A 19,960-nucleotide genomic window follows, 5' to 3' on the forward strand; every position below is an offset into this window, starting at 1 on the left:
TAAGGCTTTGACCACTCACAGTAAAAAAGGTGGGGTGGTTGTTTGTTTGTTTTTCCTCTTGTATTTAAGTGGAATTTCCTGTATTTCAGCTAGGGCGCTTGTCTTTTCACTGGATATTGCTGAGAACAATGGGTCTGTCTTTTACTTCCTCCCATCAGATATTTATATATGTTCATAAAGATCCCCCTGAACTTTCTCTTGAGACTAAGCAATCCTAGCTCTCTCAACCTGTCCTTGTATGACAGCTCTTCCAATCCCTTAATCATTTTGTGGCCCTTTGCTGGACTCACTTCAGTATGTGTATTTCTAATTTGTGTGAATATGCTTCTGTAAGTATTTACATCTTGAGCTGGTGTTCAAATACATGGTCAAATTACCAGGATACCAAAGATTTCTGAAAACAAGTGCTGTTTTCTGTTCTTTTACAAGTAAAAATGATTCCAATTTTTAGTTATAATTAACTGTGGATGCAGGTAATAGGTAGCACTAACTTGCATGTCTTGAATAGCCTTGATAAGTGATTTAGCCCTGCTAGAAGTCAGGTTGCATATCTGAAATCTCTGTCCACCTGCCTGTTCGTACACTTGTTATTTAACAGTGCCTGTCCAGTGTGAAATACATAAATAACTTCTGGAGGAGGAACAAACTGCAAGTTAACCCCTTCAGAGATGAATGTCATAATTAGTAGACTACAGGGCCACAAGTATTCCTTTTTTGACCCTATGTGGGGGTGTGGGTTTTTTTTGTTTTTCTCATTTTCCCAGAAGAGGGAGTCTGTATAGAATGAGGTTATTGCGAATTGTAAACAGGAAAAGTATTTGCTCAGTTAAATGCCTCTGGTATTGAATAATGGGTGAATGAGATTTTCATTTCTTTTCTGTGTGTGGTTTGGTTTGGTTTGGCTGTTTGTTTTGTTCAGGCATTTTACTAGGTCTTGCCCAAAATACTGAAGTTGGTAACAAGGAGAGATAATGTGGTAATCTGCAGGATAGCTGAAATGGGAATGGCTTTAGAAAATCTGTATTTTTTTTTCTTTTAATTTCTTGAACTTTACAACTTGATTGGAATTTTCTTGTGCTAATTTAAATGATGGATAATAAAACATGACATGAGAGTGGTGAATCTGTCTATCATTTTCATAGTGCTTTCATAAGGAGAAGGCAGCTCAGCAGGTACAGAACCAGGGATGAAACGGTAGGGAAATGCTTCAGGCGAACAGCAGAAGGAGTTCATAGCTGCCAAGTGCTTTGCTTCAGTTCATAGAACAAAAAGTGGCCAAGATTACTGTCAGTTCAAAGGGATTGTCGTCTTGTTTCATGACAGCACAAAATTGTCAGACTAGATAGCTTACATTGTTTATAAAGGCAGGGGAGCTACATTCACTCTAAACTTATGTCCTTGAAGTTGGTTGTTTCTATTAATTTTACATAATCTTTCTGACCTAACATAAGAGATGGTAAGTGTTTAAATGCCTGGGTCCTGTTTTCAGAGTTTATCATTTTGAAAACATACTTAAAATCTTTTTAAAACTTCTTTCAGTGATAGACAATATGAGCTATGTCCTTTACAGAAAAGAGAACCCAAGTCAATGAAATAGCAGACTCTGCAGACAAAGTAAAATAGAGCTCTCAAGAGCTCTCTTTCTCCTACCCTGAGGAAAGATCTACTGACTTTGAATCTTCTGTTGAAGGAAACTTGATATTTTTAATTTAAGTATAAGGAAAGGCCTGCTAAACAAAATAAGCTGAGTAAGCTACAGATTACTATTTTTTATTGTTACACTTTCAGTCATATTTCAGTATTCAGGAAAACTGTATTGGACTTCAGAAAGTTTTGTCATTTATTTTTAACAATGTTTGATACAGAATCACCTGATAGGGAAACTTTTACCTCGCATTTGAATCTGTTTAAGATTTGTAGCATAGAGTTACAAAATCATTTCAGTATGAATTTGTGTTTCAAGTATAAAATTTCCAAAATGAAGAATTTAGCACAGAACTACTTTCCACTGCAATCTTCTTAAAGAATAAGTGATACCGCCTTCAAAGTGAGGAGGCTTGCTTCTATTCATAGAATATTTGTTTGGCTGCTAGCAAGAAAAGGTTTATTGTTGCTTCTGTGGGAACAGCGGCCATACTTCTGTACTTAATTTTAAGTCCCAGCTAAAACATGATGAAAATTTTGTGAAGCAGTTATTTAAAGATTTAGATTTGACACGAGGGCCTCTAAATGTGGATTTTATAAGAATAGCATAGTAGACTTCTTGAAGTGATGGCCTGTATTTTCCTCACACACAGGGTAATATAACAGCTGTACATAAGAACTTGCAGGTGTTGATTTTTTTTTTTTTTTTTTCTGCATTAATACCCCAACCTTCTCCTGTATGGCTCCTGCAGTTATTCAAAGGATCAGGAGGTATTACTTCTCTCTTCCTCTATTCTGTAATGCCCTTGTTCTGAGGCCTCTAGGAAACAACTGGAGAAACTCGACAGAACTTGGAATGTCAGAGCACCGTGGCTCTAACTGTATGCTCATGCAAAGTCAAAAAGAAATAGAAGACAGAGATGAGGATATCTCTTTATCTTAATGCTACCAGTGATCTTAGGAGGATGGTGGTATGCACACTGTTTCCCCTATTTATGGTGCTGGCCACATAACTAGATCAATTACCCTTGGTGCAGAGATCATCTCCAGATCATTTTGGGAAATGGGCATGGTCAAGGTATCTTGAAGTTCCCTTTTCTCACTTCTGTGAGGCCACATCTTCAGACTGTGGTGCGAGAAAAGTTTCAGGTCCCTAAGCTCAAGCAACACCTATAAAGCATCAGCACTTCATGTGGTGACTTCTGGCGGGGGGGAGGGTGGAAGAAAGGGAAGGACTGAGCCTCAGGAATTTAGTCTTCTCTTATCATGACATCCCTTTTCCTGATTGTGGTAATGCAGAGGCCACTCTTGTAACCAGTGGCAGCAGTATAAAAAGTCTGTGGTTATATGAATAGTAATGTATTTTGAAGTGTTCATACTTGAAGATTACAGTTGACCAGCTTATTTGGGGAGAAATCTTACCTAAATTCAAAGATTCCCTCCTCCCTCTCCAAGAAGGTTTTTGGCATTTGTAGGTGGGAGCTTCTGAATTAACACAGATTCAGTACCAAAAAACACCATTTTGGAGCAGAGCCCTCCTTTTATTATTGTATTATGAACATAATTTTATCTTATCTAAGGCAATGACATCTTACCAATACTGAATTTTACTTAATACAGGGTAAATAAATGCATCTGCTAGTAGCAGTAGTTGTGCAAGACAAACATATCTATTAGCACTTGGTAATCAAACTGGCCAGCTTTTTGTCTTATTCCTTATTTTTCTTTGACATTTTCTGACCATTTTAGCTTTAGTTATACTGACAGTTATGGGCTTGCTTTCTATATATAAATTAAGTCAATATAGACTGCAATTTCTCCTATATATTTAATATATGAATGCCCTCTAAAGGTATTATATTAAGTGTAAACTTAAGTGTAAAAGTTGTTATGAAAAACCTACTGTGTTGCCAGTTGGTTGCATAAGGGGTTCTAAATGCTTTATGGGGTCATGTAGATGCTCAGACAACTCATGCTAACTAGTAATCTTGTAACTTTTACATAAAATATATTATGCTACTGCCATCTGGCTTTAGTAGTTGTTATGGTTTTATATTTTTTTTCCATAAAGGGGAAGTTAAATTTTTTTTTTTGATTAGCAGGTATATTAATTTGATTTAAATTCTTGCTTGATTTTAACTTTGGTTTAAATTTTATAGCTGATAATTCTTATCTAAGGTTTAAGTCTAACTTGGAGGTGGAATGTTAAAAGTAGCTTCTTTTAATGTTTCTTTTATGATTGGGTAAACTGACTTTATACATACATGAGTATGTTGCATGCACACTAGAGTCCTTTTGGATGTAACCGAACTGGAAGATCCATTCCAGCTGAGTGCATAGTGCCTTCCAGCTCTAAGTGTGATGATATCAAGCTTTGAACCAATGAATGAGCCATACCACCTTCAAGTCCACAAGGGCAAATTGTGATCACATGGGTCAATAAAAGGCTCTCAAACAACTGAGAGCTTCCATGATGAAGTGCCACTTGAGTTATATAAGGGGCTAACTAGCACCTATGCCTTCATATTTGCTGATCTCTAGCCCTGAGGTAGCCTTCTGCAATTTGCTCCTTTGTTTTCCACCAAGATTTCCCCTGCCCTGATACCCTTTTCCTTCTGTACTTGCCCTACCATCTGTTGCCATTCTCCTTGTGGAACTTCTTTTTGAATCTCTTTTTTTCCCCTTCTTTTCTAAATTGTCCCTTTCCTTCCACTTTTTCTTCTGCTCTTTTTATGCTCCCTCCTCAACCTTTCTAGTACTCTTTCCAATGGCAGTATCAATCCATTGTGCATCCCAGAAGATCCAACAGTGTGCCTGCTGGAGCTGCTAGGAAACAACACTGGTTTGGTGTTTCCCTAGTAGCAAGATGACCCAGTGACAGTAGCAGGACACTAACTGCATGACAGCTATTTGCAAAAGGACTCACAAGTGTTGCATAACACTTGAAGATGAAGGCTATCTTCCTGCAGACCAGAAACAACTGAACTTTGGGGGTAGTGTGGCAGATGTGTCCTTACCATGGAGTTCTTGATCTCTGCTTCAGGTGGAAGCAAACCACTGATCATGTCACCCAGTTGGATGACTGTACTCTGGGACTGTAGATCATCATGAAGAATAACTTTCAGAAGAGAATAATATCTGATAATGCTTTAGTGCTCCCTTCCTTGGACCTTGCCAAAGACCACTGAAGAGCATGAAATCCAGTGACACTTCTGCTTAATCCATGCCATCGACAACTGCCTAAAGCAGTGTTCTTTGTTCTGAGCTAGGTAAGTGTACTGCTTTTTACATGAAGTAGGAGAAAGGGCATACGAGACACAGGACACTGGTGATATTCATTGCTTTTCTGCAAATTGCAGACCAGTCTGCCTAAAAGGGCTATTCTGTGGCCATGAGCTGCATCTGGTTAGCTTCTGAGTCAGCACCTACCTGTCCCTTGTCCACCCAGTTGCATGTGCAAGTTGTTGAGAATACTATTCATGTTGAAAAAGTAAAGTTTAATACATGGTGAGAAGAAATCAAGATAGTGTCACACCAGTATAAACACGCATTCAGTATTTTTATTGTTTCATGCTCTTAAGGAGTTCTTTTGCAATAAGAATACAATGAAGCTGTCAGTAAAAGATGAAAATGCAACCAACTAGTAATATGCACATTTCATAGTATTAGGCTTGTAACATTTTATTCAATTCCAAAAAAAAAAATATTTTCACAATGTATGAAGTATAGGAAGGAAAGTTAAAACACAATCCTAACATACAGAAAGTAGTCTGTAGTTCAAAAAGTTTCATTTTTAGTGAAACAATGGAATAACGATATATCCAATTATGCTATATATCAAACTTCTCTTCACAGATATTGTGTCCGTGTTCTTCATAATCTTCTCTAGTTACTACCATATCTTCAAAATCATCATTTTCAGAAATGAGCTTCCCACCTTCCCAAGAATAAGTAATAGGACTGAAAAATGAACAAAGTTATTAGTCTTCTGTAAACTCATTTAAAATGAAAGTATGCAGTAATAATTTCAAGACATTCATTTAGCCACACCCATTAATAAGACAACATTAACAAAATACAAAATTAGAAGAAACTTTTCCAAGATAACTTTGCTAAATCAAACCATCCAGCTCCAGAATAGTTTTGAGAAAGTTTCATATTTTAGCAGGACTGACTGTTCTCTTTTTGTATAAGCAGATAGATTAATTTCTAGAGACAGGTGTGAAGGGGCTATGAAATTAGGAGATTTTGAACCACCTATTTACTTTTTAATACATTATATAAAGTATATACATAGTTTATAAACTACATATAGTTTATAAATTGTGTATATGTGTATATATATATTTTTTGATATTGTGAAGAACTACTTTTCTTGCCTCAGCTATGCAAAATGTGAACAGTTATTACCCTTTCCAAATTCCTGAAGTGGCTATATTAATAGTGATGGAGTAGCATTCATATACTGAAGTTTTTCTAAGATTAAGCTCTGCTCTAGAATACTTAAGCATCTGCTTCACTTAACGACAGTCTTACAGATTTATCTGTATAAAGCGCTTTAAGGATCAGTCTTATTAGGCAAAGTACAACACAAGCAGGTAGTCTCTAATTATTCAGTTTGTCTGAAAATATACTGATTAAGAACATCCTTCTTTGACAACTTTGACTTAATCTTTAATCCTTTTACTCAGTCTAAGTATCCTTTCAATCAGCAAGAAAAATCCAACTTCACAGTTTATTCTGCTAGAGGAAGCTTGTTCTGTTTTGCTCTTTAGGACTTACTTTTCAGGAAGAATAACAGAAACATCATAATCAGTTGGAGTAAGGCATCGAACTTCAGAATAGACCCGATCTCTGAAGCCTGGGAAAAGGGTGTTTCCTCCAGTCAGAACTATGTTTTTGAAGAAATGAGGTTGCATTTCTTGAAAATAAATAAATCTATTTAGAAACTACATATGTATTTATAGATTAAAGTTTTTCCCACAATTTTGTTACAAATTAGAAAAGGAGTAAGAGATACACAAATAGCTTATATATGAAACAAAACACTGGTAAATAAATAACTATAGGTCACCTAATCCATGTAAGAATGCTCTGGTCATCTGATAATCACAATAACTAAATAGTTTTAGTAAGAAATACAAGAAAGTGATCGATCACCCTCTGTTCTTTGTGATTTTCAGTTTGGCTTGGATAACGTTTTCTTTCAGGCTTCTATGTTAGATTTCATACCTGCCAGTAGACAGTCCCATTTCAGAAGAAATTTTGTACTTTTTTTGAAATTATATAATTTCATTGCCCCAAGGTAACAGTACTTATGTGATGGGATATATAACCTATGCAAGTCTTCTTGTAATTATTAGAATTATGTTTATATAATCTATAACATGAAAGCATTAGTATTATTGCTGACAAAAGTCAAAAAGGTTTTAGACTTTGCTAAAATCTGTTGCTTAATTTACTATCTATTTTAGTTGCTTTGACTTTTTTCTTTCAATGATCAAGAAAGGTATTTTAAAACCCAAAACTAAGTCCAAGTACATCCCAGAATCAAAGCTATTTAGGTCTCATTAGAAAAAGTTAGGAGGAATTCAGTCTACAGTGATTAATTGGGGGAGGAGGGAGACAACTAAGTACTGGGAAACCTACAGGGAATCTTGTAAGTACCAATCATTTCTCGGGGTGTACAACACAGACCAGCAGTTAGAACAGGTCACTACAATTTAGTAACTGACATATTGAGAGTACTAGGTTCCTAAGACACTTCGGATGCTTCAATTAAAAAATATATATATACATCTTTGAAGTTATACCTTCAGGTAAGTTCTGAATAGAATGGACAATGGCTTCAGGAATTCCCATCTCTTGAATGCCAATATCAGAAGGATGGAAGAGTATTTCTGGAACTGCAAATCTTTCATTTGTTAGACGAAGTATTTGCTCACCAGTCTTGTATTTTCCACTTAACACCATTTCTTCCCTTGGCTAAAGTAAAGACATGAATAGTAACCACTGTTTAAGAAAAGTAAATATATTCTTGAGTAGCTACTTTAACTAATCTTTTTCATGTCCTACAGAGATAGGCGGTATATTCTAAATTAAGTCATATTACCAGCAAATCTTTTAATAATATAGGCTCTAGAATGCCTTCTAATCTTCACTCTAATCATTTAGAATGAGAACTCTATCATTTATCTAGTTAAGAGTGAAGTTATCAGCTTGAAAAAAAGTACTTTGGTAGTAAATTTGAAGTGACTTTTGCCCTTACCAATTAAATTCTACCAATTACTATCTATCAAAGTATTTGAATCTTATTCAGAGAGAGACTTAGTTATTGAAGAAAACATCTTCCACCTTAAAAAAAAAAAATGGTGCTACATAATAATTGAGGGGAGCTCTTTCGACAAAGCACAAGCATAGAAAGCTGCAAGCATTAAAAATCAGTATTAAGTAATAGAACTCAAAATGCTATGATGGAAAATAGTATTCCCTTTTCATCTTGACTTCCTAAGGAAATGAGTGATCTGCTGTCTGCACTCCCTCCCATCTAAGACAAGAGGAGACCTTGCAGTAATTCCACTTTTTACAAACTGAAACAAAGTACAAAAACTGCTTTTAAAAACTTTACAAAGCTTACAAGATCTCAGAAGATAGATAAGACTGTGCTCAAACAGAAAGAAACATGCAAAAAAACAGAGTCAGCACATAGGATCATCTTGCTAGCTACAGTGGTCATAAACAGAAATCACTACCAGTACAGCAACTACATTCACTTACTAAGACAGAGTTTGAACCAAAGGCAATATAAAATCTCTCAGGCTAGCAAGTCCATTTAGCTAAAATATATGGCAGTTAGAACTTTGCTTCAGGATTACATCTGAATAAGATCTATACCACAAATTAACATCTTTATAAACATGAATTGCTATAAATCAAGAAACTTCAGGCAGAATGCACACTAAATAAAAACATTCCTGGAGTTTTGAGTATTTCAGCAGCAGTTACAGACTATATAGAATCTTCATAAGAAAGAGGAGTATAACAATTTGACAGATGAGTCATCAAAAATAGATAACAATAAATTTGTCATTTTCCCACCAGAATAAGAAAGGGAGTAATATTGACCCTATGGTACTGTTCATTTTTCAAATCACACAGTTTTTCTAAAAGCATCTGGACTCTTTGCTCAAGCATTTTGAAAATTTTACCCATTAATGCATAAGCACACAAAGAAGGTACAATGCAGCATCAGGAAAAAAGAAAAAAAAATCTTTCTGTTCTCTCTGCTAGACTCTTACAGGAGAAAAACGTCCAAAGAAATTTCAAAAATCCTACTATCGTTACCTTACAAAATCCTTTTTTGATTGTGCTGAAATCTGGCAAAACATAATCTACCATTACCGTATTTTCCTCTCCTTTCAATCTGAAAGAGAAGAATGTAGAAGAGTTGAAAACAAGTTCCAAATCCTAACAGCTTTACTCTGACAAGAACTCCTTTGACTTAACTGGAAATTTTTCTAATTAGGATGGGGGGGGGGGGGGTTGTGCATTAAATTATTCAGAAGTAACATCTCTTGTATGTAATACCATTGTATACGTACTTGGCAATCTCCATGTCCTTGTAAAAGTCTTGAGACACATAACACACATCTTCTTTCACTTGATTAATTACATGCGTTTCATCCATAACATGTAGCTGCCTATGTAAAAGATAAAATAGTAATTTGAGAATAACTAAGTCTTAGGATTAACTATACTGTTTTCCACTGGAGATGGGCAACTGTAGTTCTCAAATCACAGAAAGCTACTGTATTAGTAGCTTTAGTAGTACTTAATGCAATTTACAAAAGCATTCCTGGCATGTAAAAGTGAGTTTACTAGTTTCCTATTTCACAATTCAGTAAATACAAACATTTACATGCATTTGCTCAAATATTCTAAGAGTGCGATGAACCCTTCATGATGTGTTTCAGTAGTGTATTACTGTTTGATAGCTTTGAGCTGTCTTCCTAAGAGCCATAGGCATAATCCTGCAATTAGTTCTACTAGCAAAGATCTTTACCTAGAAAGAGGTTCCAAGCTGAAGGATCCTAAAGAAAACTGATTCTATTCTATTCTATTTGTGGTATGAGTAGAATCAAACTGTACAACTTATTTGACAGTTAACAAATTGGCTGATGATCTACTACTGGGAGTTCTCAAAAAAAAAATGTAAGTACATATAATTGTGAACATGTGGATAACCTCAGCAGCTTCAAGAGTCCTGCACTTTGATGAATTAGGCCACTAATGCTAAAAATAACAGCTTAAACTGTCAGCCAGTAGATTATAATAGACAAAGATTCCTTTCTCCTTTAAAGAGAGTTAATCTAAAAGTCACAGAATGAATGCCAGTATCTCCACAAACTTCTGGCTTATTTCATATCAGGTCTCAAGATGATGATCAGCACGCTCTACCTGTAAGAGATGATCTCCTTTAAATGGTTGGTTAAGAGTTTTCCTCCAACATTGATCCTACAAAAAAGGAACAACACAAGAAATTTTGTCATTGTTAAGGCACAGCAAAAAAAACACTTCTAGAAAATAAACAATACAGTTTACCTGATAATTGCCTCTTTCTTCTTTTTACTTCTACAATAAGGTACAATGTGTGTAAAAGAGTATCCGCTATCCACAATGATACAACATAGCTCAGATGGATTATCCCGGAAATATCTATGTGCGCTAAGAGCACCAGCTGAAATACAAAAAAAAAAATTTCCATTTTATATCAATATACATTTTTAGAATTTATATTGATATGAAAGAGTTTTTGCTTCATAATTTTGCATGCCTTTGACAGACTTCAAAGAACTCAGAATGGAATACTAGAGCCAGATGAGTTAGTTCTGACAGTGGATAAAATTAAGTATTGTGTATTCACCCCTTTATTTTCTTCTAAAAGTTCTGGTCCGTGTTTGGTTTCCTCCCCTAAAGTCCAAGTAGACTGAGCACACCACAGTTTATCAAACCTATCTTAAGAGGTACTTATGTCCAGCTATCTTTCAGAAGGGTCATTGTGATATTATTCTCACATGCCATTTATGGTACAATGTATTTCATTATTATAATGCTATGCAATATTTGTTAGTTCAAAAGAAAAGAGGAAGGTTGTCAAAAATCTTCATGCAAATCTTTGAAAGGCTTTCTCAAATGCTATGCTATCTCCTGGATTTGGATGAATTCATCCAAATAGCTCTGTCCTCTTGTCTCTCCTCAGATTTCCTTTAACTATATACCATCACGCTTTCAGACAGCGGTATGAGAATATAGGAGGAATTTATATAAAAATATTTAATTAAGCTAGAGAGGACCAGGAAAGGAAATGAAGAGATTTCCTTACTATGTTTTTATAGATATCAGTTAAACTTGAATACGTGAATACGAACTAGAAAGAAACATACTCACCATTTACTCTAAGAACTGCTTGGAATTGATACTCTTCAAATAAAATTTCATTCATAGATTCTTGTATTGAACTGAAGTTAAAATAAGGTTCAGTGATAATAATATTGGTATCTACAAAATCCACCTATGAAAAAAATACATCAAGAGTGCCGTTACGCAAAAATTGGAAGCGAATATCCCACTACCACATATTGCAATAATTAAAGAGCATTAAAATTTGGAGATGTGATTACTACTTGCCATATCTATTTGTAGAAGCTAGACTTAGAGTTTTACTTTTTTTATTTTTTTGAAGACTTTATGAGCAGTGATACAACTGTATCACATTCATGGTTTAAAACATAATAGAAACAAATATCTTCATAGGTATTCTTCTCCTGTTTTTAATGTTACCACCCTTACAGATTTTAATGAAACAAAGGGATACCAATAAAGAAACACTAAATACACACAAGATTCTGTGATCCTATCAACAACAGAAAGATAAATAAATCTCTAACAGTTTGGCATTTGCATCAAGACATTATTTTTCAATTAACCAAAGGTGACATCCTGAGCAAAGTAAAAATCAACAACAAAATTCTCAATGGCTACTAATGAGGTCCGCATAACATCCCAGACTTTCTGCTATTACTGATATCTCAAACTCCTTTAGAAGGGACTTCTTCAGAGTATTTTCATCATAACTGGATTTGGCCCTAGAAATACTCCCAACAGTATTGCTCTGTAGTCTTCACTCATGAAGTAGAATTAAAAAAAAAAAAAAAACTTCTTGAAAACATGACTAAACTAAATCTAGTTCCAAAACTAAACTGAAAGCTCGATATCAGAAGTCAGCATTGTCACCATACTTAAACATATACAAAGATATCTTGAGGATTACTTTCACTCTCAATACCATTCTGCCTCCTAGGTGTTACACAGAAATACTTTGGAAGTTACTAACTTTAAACAACTTTAAACTATTATTTCCTAGAAAAGAGAAGCTTCACTACACTCTTTGGGCTAAGTCCAGCTGGTGTGGTAAAAAAGAAAAATTAAATTCCATATCATTTTATTTTATGCATTGCTTACTGATGGGCAGTTAAAAATACAGTAACCTATGTCTTTTGGCCTACTGTCTTACTTTATCCCTCTTTTTTATATCAACAATTTCTTAATCTATAAATACACTGTATTTTTTTTTAAACTAATTTGATTTCCTAATTATATTGACATGCATTTAAACCTTAACATATGCACTTCAGTATGAACACACAAGACTGAAGAACTTTATATGCATTCCAAATTGTTACACCAGAGCTCAGTCATAGTACTCGTCAGTAAACAAAAAAAAAATTCTAATTTAAGTATCTTTAAAAAAGAACAGTAAACTTAATAGTTCCATCTATTCAGTATTTGAAATATTTATGTCATTTCTATTAGTCAGTATTTAGCCTATACAAATCTGCAATAAAAAAACGTTTCTTACCTGATACATTTCTTTTCCAAAAAGATAATCCCAAACTTGTCTCTGGACATCCCAGTTCACCAAGTAACCCTATAGCAAATTGGAAAAAAATAAACAAACCACTATTTAGAAAATACAATTGCACTTTGGTTAAGAGTTACTAGAAATCTAAAAGTGACAAGTGATAGACTAGTAATATAAAGAAATTAGAGAATAAAAATACCTAAATTTTCCCAACTATATATTAAGGAGTAAATGTTAGGTAGGTGAGAGGATAAAGGATGTTACACAATTAGCATTCCCCACCAATGTTTTAATTGCTATGTTACAGAAGTAATATAAATCATGTTTCCTATACACATTTTTCTGCTTGGCAGGTTATGGAAGCATTGTTAGTTCTGAAGTTCATATTGCTGAACTTGATTCTTGTACAGTACTGTATCTAGCCCTCAAACTGTGGCATACTTTATGAAAAATATATTCCTTAAAACATCAATTAACAACATGCTCTACTGTTAAACTCGGGATATTTTACTTACTTTCTGAAAAGGGAGAATATAAAAAAGGCCAGACGGATCTTTAATTTCATCCAGTTGGTTGGCTGTAAAGGTTTTCAAGCGCGCCGTCTTTGATCTGAACTGACAGTTGGGAATAACGCTAGAAAAGATGGGCAAGTCCACTGTAAGCGGGGGGCAGGGGAGCCCCGCTGCCCGAGGGCGGCAGTGCCTGCTCGGGGCACGCCTGACCTCGCGCTTTAACGCGCATCTGGCTTCAGCCCCCACCGGGACCCGGGCACCCAACGAGCCCTGCGCCCCTCCGCAACCGGGGAGGACACGGCCACGACACAGAGCCCTGGGGGCTTCCCCGCGCCAAGGCGCCGCCACCCGCGGGAGCGAGCACCCTCCCTCGGCCAGGCAGGGCGCACATAAGGAGACAAAGCCAGTTTCCCCACCGCCTCGCGGGGAGCGCTGATGGTTGAACGGCCGCGACACCAGCACGCGCCGCAGGGGGCGGGGCCCGGGGGCGCCGCAGGGGGGCGGGGCCCGGCACGCACCGCCCTCCGCAGCAGGCGCGGGCGCGCTCGCGACCAGCCCCCGCTTGCGGGGCTGGCGGGGGGGGCGGGGGGAGGTGAGGCGCGGCCTCCCGTGCGCGGAGCCGCCGGCGGGGAGTCACGGGAGGGCGGATGCGGCACAAGGGTGCATGGGGAGAGATAAAGGTGACACTCGCCCGTTCCGCCCCCCGCCGGGCCTTCACCTGACGTGCGCGTGGCTGTAGCCGATCTTGGCGTTGTAGGCGCCGTTGTCCAGCACCAGCGTCGCCATGTTCCCCACGGCGCCACGGCCGCCGCCGTCCCAGTATTGATCCGCCACCTCCGTGGATCTCTATGGTTACCATAGAGTGCAAGCACACCAAGCGCGCGTTGCCTGATGGGACTCGGGAGTGCCGCAAAGAACCGCCTTCGGCGGAGCACCTGCCTCTGACGCAAGACGCTGGCCGCTCACGTGGTGCCGCTGACATCAGCGGCACTGCGGGGAACAGGCTATTGGTTGGGCGTGACCTGGAAGCTGTTGCCAAAGGGGGGCGGGGGGACGCGGCGTCGCGCCTCCGAGCGCCTGCTCCGGGCTCCCGCCCACCGGCCTCAGTGCGCCTGCGCCAGAGCTCGGGACAACTCCCCCTAGCGGACGCGGGCGGCAGCGCCCGACCGACCAGGCGGCGCCGCGCCCTGCGCATGCGCCCGCCGGCAGCGCCGCGGCTGGGCTGCGGGAGGAGGCAGCGCCGGCTTTGTGGGGCGGTAACGGGCGGGGGTCGCGCACTCCTCTCCCCCTCCCCCTCCCCCACGCCTGGGGCACGAGGGGAAAGGAGCGCCCTCCGGCGGGATGTTGGCCAGCGGAGAGCCGTTAAGGAGCCGTTAACGGGCGAGCGCGGGGGCGTGTTAGCCCGTCTCCTGTGTACGGAACTGTAAATACCTGCTGCTGATAAAGTTTATTCCGCTGCGGGTCGGCTGCAGGTCACCTCGTGGTTTCCTGAGGCTGTTAAGTGAAGCCGTTGGTGTCATGTTGAAAACAAGAACATCCGAGAGAAGATGTGATTTATGAAAATCACTTTACGTGAAGATTAAGCAAGCAACACAGGCTTTTTCTGTATGAGAATTTTACAAAAAAGGATGAAGACTATTTTTTAAATTCCACCATTATTGTTTTACTTTACTGTTGTTCTTCTAGGCTTGCTATAATTAAACTTTTATTCCAAGTAGTATAAAAAAGAGTGCTATTAATATTTTATGTCATTGACTAGATTTTGTTTTAGTGAAATTTGTGCCAAGTATCACATGCCTTTATGATGATTTTTGCTTTATTTATATGTTTTACTTACCATCACAAGCATCTTTGTTCTTATCCAATAAAGTAGGAAAGGCATTACAGTCTGGTATCTTTCCATGTAATTGGCTTTCTTGGAAATACCAGCCCTTAAAAATAACTGTTATTCTATATGATTACTCTTTATCCCAGCAAATATCAAATGTCTTTCCATAAGCCAGGATTTTCAGCAGAATGCATGACAATCTGGTTTTAGATCAATCCTCCTTATGTGCTTGTCAGTATCTTAATGACAGTATCCTTAATCCTTGCTCAAGCAGATATGTTCTCTAGTTCTTGAAGAGAGGTCACAGGAATTACCAGAAGCCTATTTTCCAGTTCAGGAGTTTCTGGATTCTTTTAAAAAAACACTCTAAAGTGTTGGTCGTTTTCTTTCTATACATGTAAATGGGCAACATAATAGTAAAATTTTGTTTTTGTAATTAACCCCCCTGAAAACCCAAAAGATACAAACCATGCAATTGTAATAAATGCTTTAGGCATTCACAATGTTACTGTGAAACTCTTTATACATAAGCAAACAATATTACTCTTAAAATAATTTAAATCTTTTATTGACAATACAAAGTTCTTAGAAGAATGTAGAAACAAAAATTCATTACAGCTGCTACTAGCTTTTCTCTTGTGAAATTAAACATGAAAAACAAAGAGAACATAATTTAATTAAGTACTTTCCCTCTTCTAGATACCAGCTCCAGCTCCATGACGTATCATATGTTACAATTTAACAAACTGTATTGAATTCAGAGTTAGTTTTGCTCCTTTTCAGGACCTACAGAACACCAGTGTCAGGCTTTTAACAGTTCCACTTAAATTTATATGCAGCGGTTGATTATATATGAATACTTTAAATCTCTGGGAACTAAAGTATATATATTTTTTATCATTAGGGATAATGAATTAGGGAAGCTCACATGTATATGCACAGTGTGTTTGTATGTGCACCTTCAGCTATATATTACGTGACACTTGTGATAATATTTTGTTGTTGATAGATACCTAATAAAGACAAAGTAACATAGCAAGGACATAAATATGACCTTCAAATGGCTCCATTGTAGCAAGCCTTGTACACTGCCTATTATGATAGTTTAGCATTGATATTTTGTGATTATCTTTTTATCTTTGAGTAATGGTCCATGAGACTTCTTAAGCCTTGCATGTCAGCATTTGAAGACCCCTTTTTAATCTTTTGCATTATCTATACCAGGCCATGCTGAACTTGTCATTTTGCAAATATGAAGCAAAGCACTTATGAAAACCAAATCAGAACTTCTCAGATCACATTTTATTTGTTCTTTTCCTACATTTTCTACTACTTCAGTTAATGGGAAAAACTAAGAAAATTTTTGTTAATTCTTCTGTGACCCTCAGGCTTCTGTGAAGTGGTTTGGGTTCTATTTAATTGTTGTTTTTTTGTTTGTCTGTTTTTTTTCTTTTTTTCCTGTCTCCCTCTGTCTTGATTCCATTCCAGTTTATACAGTTGAGAAATCCACATGACCACATGAAAAGTCAGATTCCATCTGCACACCCTCTGCAACACACAGAACTGCTTTTTTGCTCTATTCTCTGAGACCTGCAGCCTCAGAATGGTTTAACAAAACCAGCTGCAGAATCTGCAGGCTCTTTAGAGTGTCCAGAGAGGAAGAAGTTATTGCATTCTTTGAGCCTGACACCAGAAGTGTTACCATGGACTTGGCATCCCTAAACTGAACTCCATGCACCTTCCTTTATCTAGCTGATGGGGAAGGGCAAGCTGGTGGATGGGGTTACTGCCTCATGGAAAACTCTGTTTGTCCTTGGGTTCTTGGGTCTTCTATTGAATAGACAGAGCTCACAGTTAAGTCCTGGAAATGATTTGTGGTAAATATGAGATAGTTTCTAGGCAAAACTCTTCTTCCCTGAGATCATTTTAGTGTCCTGGACACACTCATGAGTAGAGTCTTTTGTCAGGGCGCAGTGAGGGCTGGTTGCTCCCTAAGGGATGGGGAGCTGGCAGTTGAAGGTGATACTGTGCTGTCCCACCACCCCCCAGTGAGGGAGCAGGCCTGAGGGTGGCAGCCAGGGGCAGCCCAAAGCCCAGGCGAGTTTATGATGATGGGCCAGGTCTGAGGTCAAGGCCAGGATCAGGCCTGTTGACAGGAACCAGGGTCAGATGTGGTCCCACAACGGCCGGGCAGGGCTGTGAGGATGGGGATGGGACAAGTGGTTGGCCCACAGGTAGGGGTTGGGTGGCCCGTGGCTGGGCAGGGGCAGAGCCATGGTAGGGCTGGAGCCAGCTCTGCTATAGCATTGCAGGGCAGGGATTGATGGCCCCAGGCTGGGCTGAAATGGGGGCCTGGGCCTGGGCAGGGTGGGAGAGGCTCGAGGGGGTGGGCAGGGACACGGAGGGCTGTGAGTGCCCTCAGGACGCTGATATCCTCCTCCATGACCCAGCTATGAGACTGGCTATCTTTGGGCAAATGGCAGTCTGTGCTTATGTAACCTATCATGCTAGGCTTTGTCTTTGGACAATGCAAACATGGCTGTGCTCTTCCTGCTGATCAGGACTGCTCTTTCTGAAGTGATCTCTGCTGAGCAGTGGTGGTACAATGACAAAAATATATGTGATGGTCTACCAGTACAACCTCCCCTTCCTTTCTTCTCCTGTGATGCAGTGTTCCCTCAATGGATGGGAAGTCACTTTGATAAAGCAAGAGCAAAGAGCCTTGGTTGCTAGATGAAAAAATCCTACACAGCAATGTTTTTAAGTGCAAAGCGGTGAGGAAAGCTAAACCACTCTTTCCTCTTCCTGGCTATCATGTTAAGGTAACAGCTGATGACACTCACAAGATTCTTCATAAATAGTTACCTTCCTCTGTTCAGAGCAGCAGTCAGTTTTTTGGACTTTGTGTCAGGCATCATTTTCACATATCAATGGTCTAATTAGCATGAACATGTTGGCAGACACTCATCCGATTGCAAACATGGGACTGTGAGTTGGAGAATCAGTCCAAAGTCTTGATAAACATCATCTGGGGATATCCTGATATTCACTAGTGTCAAGCTCTGAAAAGAAGTGCCAGATATTCTGCACCAAGGAAGGGGTAAGATGAGGTCCTTACCACAAGGCTTTCTAATTCCTTTGGGGTGGGGGGTTGATTTGTGCATTTTCCTCCATTCAGTGTGCTTCAGGAGATGGGAGGGGGGGTCATGATTCAGATTAACCCTGCCTGACAGGCATGTTCCTAGTTTTCAGTTCAGATGATCCTGTCAGTGAAAAGCCTCTGGGCTTTCTGTTTTCTACCAGACCTATCCTAACAAAACACTTGGTTTGCTCCGTATACAGCTCATTCCCACTTTACAAATCTCTTTAAAGAGTATAATGAGGTCAGTATTACACAACTGACTGATTCTTAAATGCCTGGAAAAATCAATTGAAAATGTCCATCTCTCCTGACCTATTTCTTCATCTATAGATACTGTTTCACATCTCCAACTTCCTTATAAAGGTCCTTGGGGTTTTGATTCATTGCATGTAAATTATTAATTTGTTATGTATATGAGAAGCAAAGAAAATAGTATCTGATGTCTCGCCTCTGCAGCTCTGGACTATACTATAGAGATGCCAGAAGGCTTCCTTGTTACATGGAAGAATACATGGATATAAATCACATCTGAAAAACTTGCTAGTTTTGCCATTGTTTTTAGTATTTTCTTTTTACAATATAACTATCTAGGGTATTTGGTTAGGCATCACTGAAACACTTCAAGATACCTCTTCTGAATGAAGGAGCCCCAGAGAAGAAGATTACTGGAGGAACAAAACCATTACAAGTCATTTTATTTTTAAATGACTTGGAAATTTTGGCAGCTTGAGAAGCCATTCTCTTAAAATGAAAATAATCTGTAGGCTTTATACTTGCCACAGAGACCCAGTGAAATGTAAGCCCCTGGAGAAGAAACTAGTTTTAAAAGTTTGCATGATTGCTAGGAAATTCAGGCAAAATATTTTATATATATATATATATATACACACACACACACACACATACATATACAAAAATTTATAACCATATTATGGAAGTTTCTGTCAGCCAGCTTCTCTTCTTTTTATCTGGGCTTTTTTTCTTTTGTGTTGTGTTGCTGAAGCAGGAACCATCCTGGCTTTGTGCTGAGCCATGAACAGGCCCAAGAAAAGGCACGCAACTGTTTAGGCAGGGTTTGCTGCCTGAACAACTGTTCCATCTTCCTCTGGAAAAATAGATGGCAGGATCCATTTTGTTGCTGTTGGAGTTGTTTGGTGCATCATTTGGAAGGATTTGGGGTATACCAGATGGAAATAAATCTTAGGATTGCTTTTTTTTTTTTTTTAAGCTGGAAATTAATATTGCTTATAAAAGGTATAAAAAGTATAACTATCTCACTTGGTTAATTAAGATGAATGTAATATTAAAGAGAAAGTATGAAGGAGTTTATCTGGAAAACTTAATGTTCAATATTGATTGAAATTGCATTAAATATTGAGTATCTGTGAATGAACTCTGTGTGTGACTTGCAGCTCTGACACCTGGGAAGAGCACGGCATGCAAGTATGCTAAGCATTAACACATACAGGTACCTAAGCGTTTCATCAGGAGGAATTCCTGCTATGTGGGAATGCTAGAAGCCCATTTTTTGTTTCGCATGATGGATTTTCAAGCAAAATAACAACCGATGCTGAGAAAGCTCTGGGGTCAATGATGGCGAGCCGCACCAGGTCGCTTGGGACGTGCTGGGAGAGGGGCCCGGCATGGGCACAGGGCCGTGAGGGCCAAACGGAGGCCGGGCCCGCGCTCCGCAGGTGAGAAGGGACGAGGCCGCAGGCGAAGGCCCCCGGGGACCCTTTCGCGCCGCGCGAAGGCCATGGAGGCGAAACAGGAGTAAAGACGACGCGCGCTGAGGCGAGGGCGCCGGCGGGAAGGCCGGCTCCGTCCCGCCCCGGCGCCGCCGCCCCGCCCCGGCCCCCGCCCCCGGCCTCTGTCACTAGGTGATGGTGCAGCCAAGATGGCGCCGGGCGCCG

At 39.1% G+C, this 19,960-nt stretch overlaps 1 protein-coding gene across 3 annotated transcripts; it reads right to left on the bottom strand.

The window, feature by feature from the left end:
* Positions 1-5,182: 5,182 nt before the first annotated feature.
* ACTR6 (actin related protein 6) lies at positions 5,183-14,052 on the bottom strand. 3 transcript variants are annotated; one of them, XM_013947761.2, is made up of 11 exons: positions 13,796-14,052; positions 13,081-13,198; positions 12,563-12,631; positions 11,092-11,215; positions 10,246-10,381; positions 10,102-10,158; positions 9,246-9,344; positions 8,989-9,067; positions 7,458-7,629; positions 6,427-6,505; positions 5,183-5,604 (listed from the first exon to the last, which is right to left on the bottom strand). In XM_013947761.2, exons 1-11 carry the CDS (start codon positions 13,861-13,863, stop codon positions 5,475-5,477), a joined length of 1,131 nt encoding a protein of 376 aa, XP_013803215.1. In that variant the 5' UTR covers positions 13,864-14,052; the 3' UTR covers positions 5,183-5,474. The 3 variants fall into 3 exon arrangements, with proteins under 3 accessions (XP_013803215.1, XP_013803214.1, XP_013803213.1); XM_013947760.2 differs by having other exon boundaries at positions 6,427-6,535; XM_013947759.2 differs by having other exon boundaries at positions 6,427-6,565; positions 13,796-14,049.
* Between the last annotated feature and the right edge of the window lie 5,908 nt (positions 14,053-19,960).

Source organism: Apteryx mantelli, chromosome 1 (assembly GCF_036417845.1).
Source record: "Apteryx mantelli isolate bAptMan1 chromosome 1, bAptMan1.hap1, whole genome shotgun sequence".
NCBI lineage: Eukaryota > Metazoa > Chordata > Aves > Apterygiformes > Apterygidae > Apteryx > Apteryx mantelli.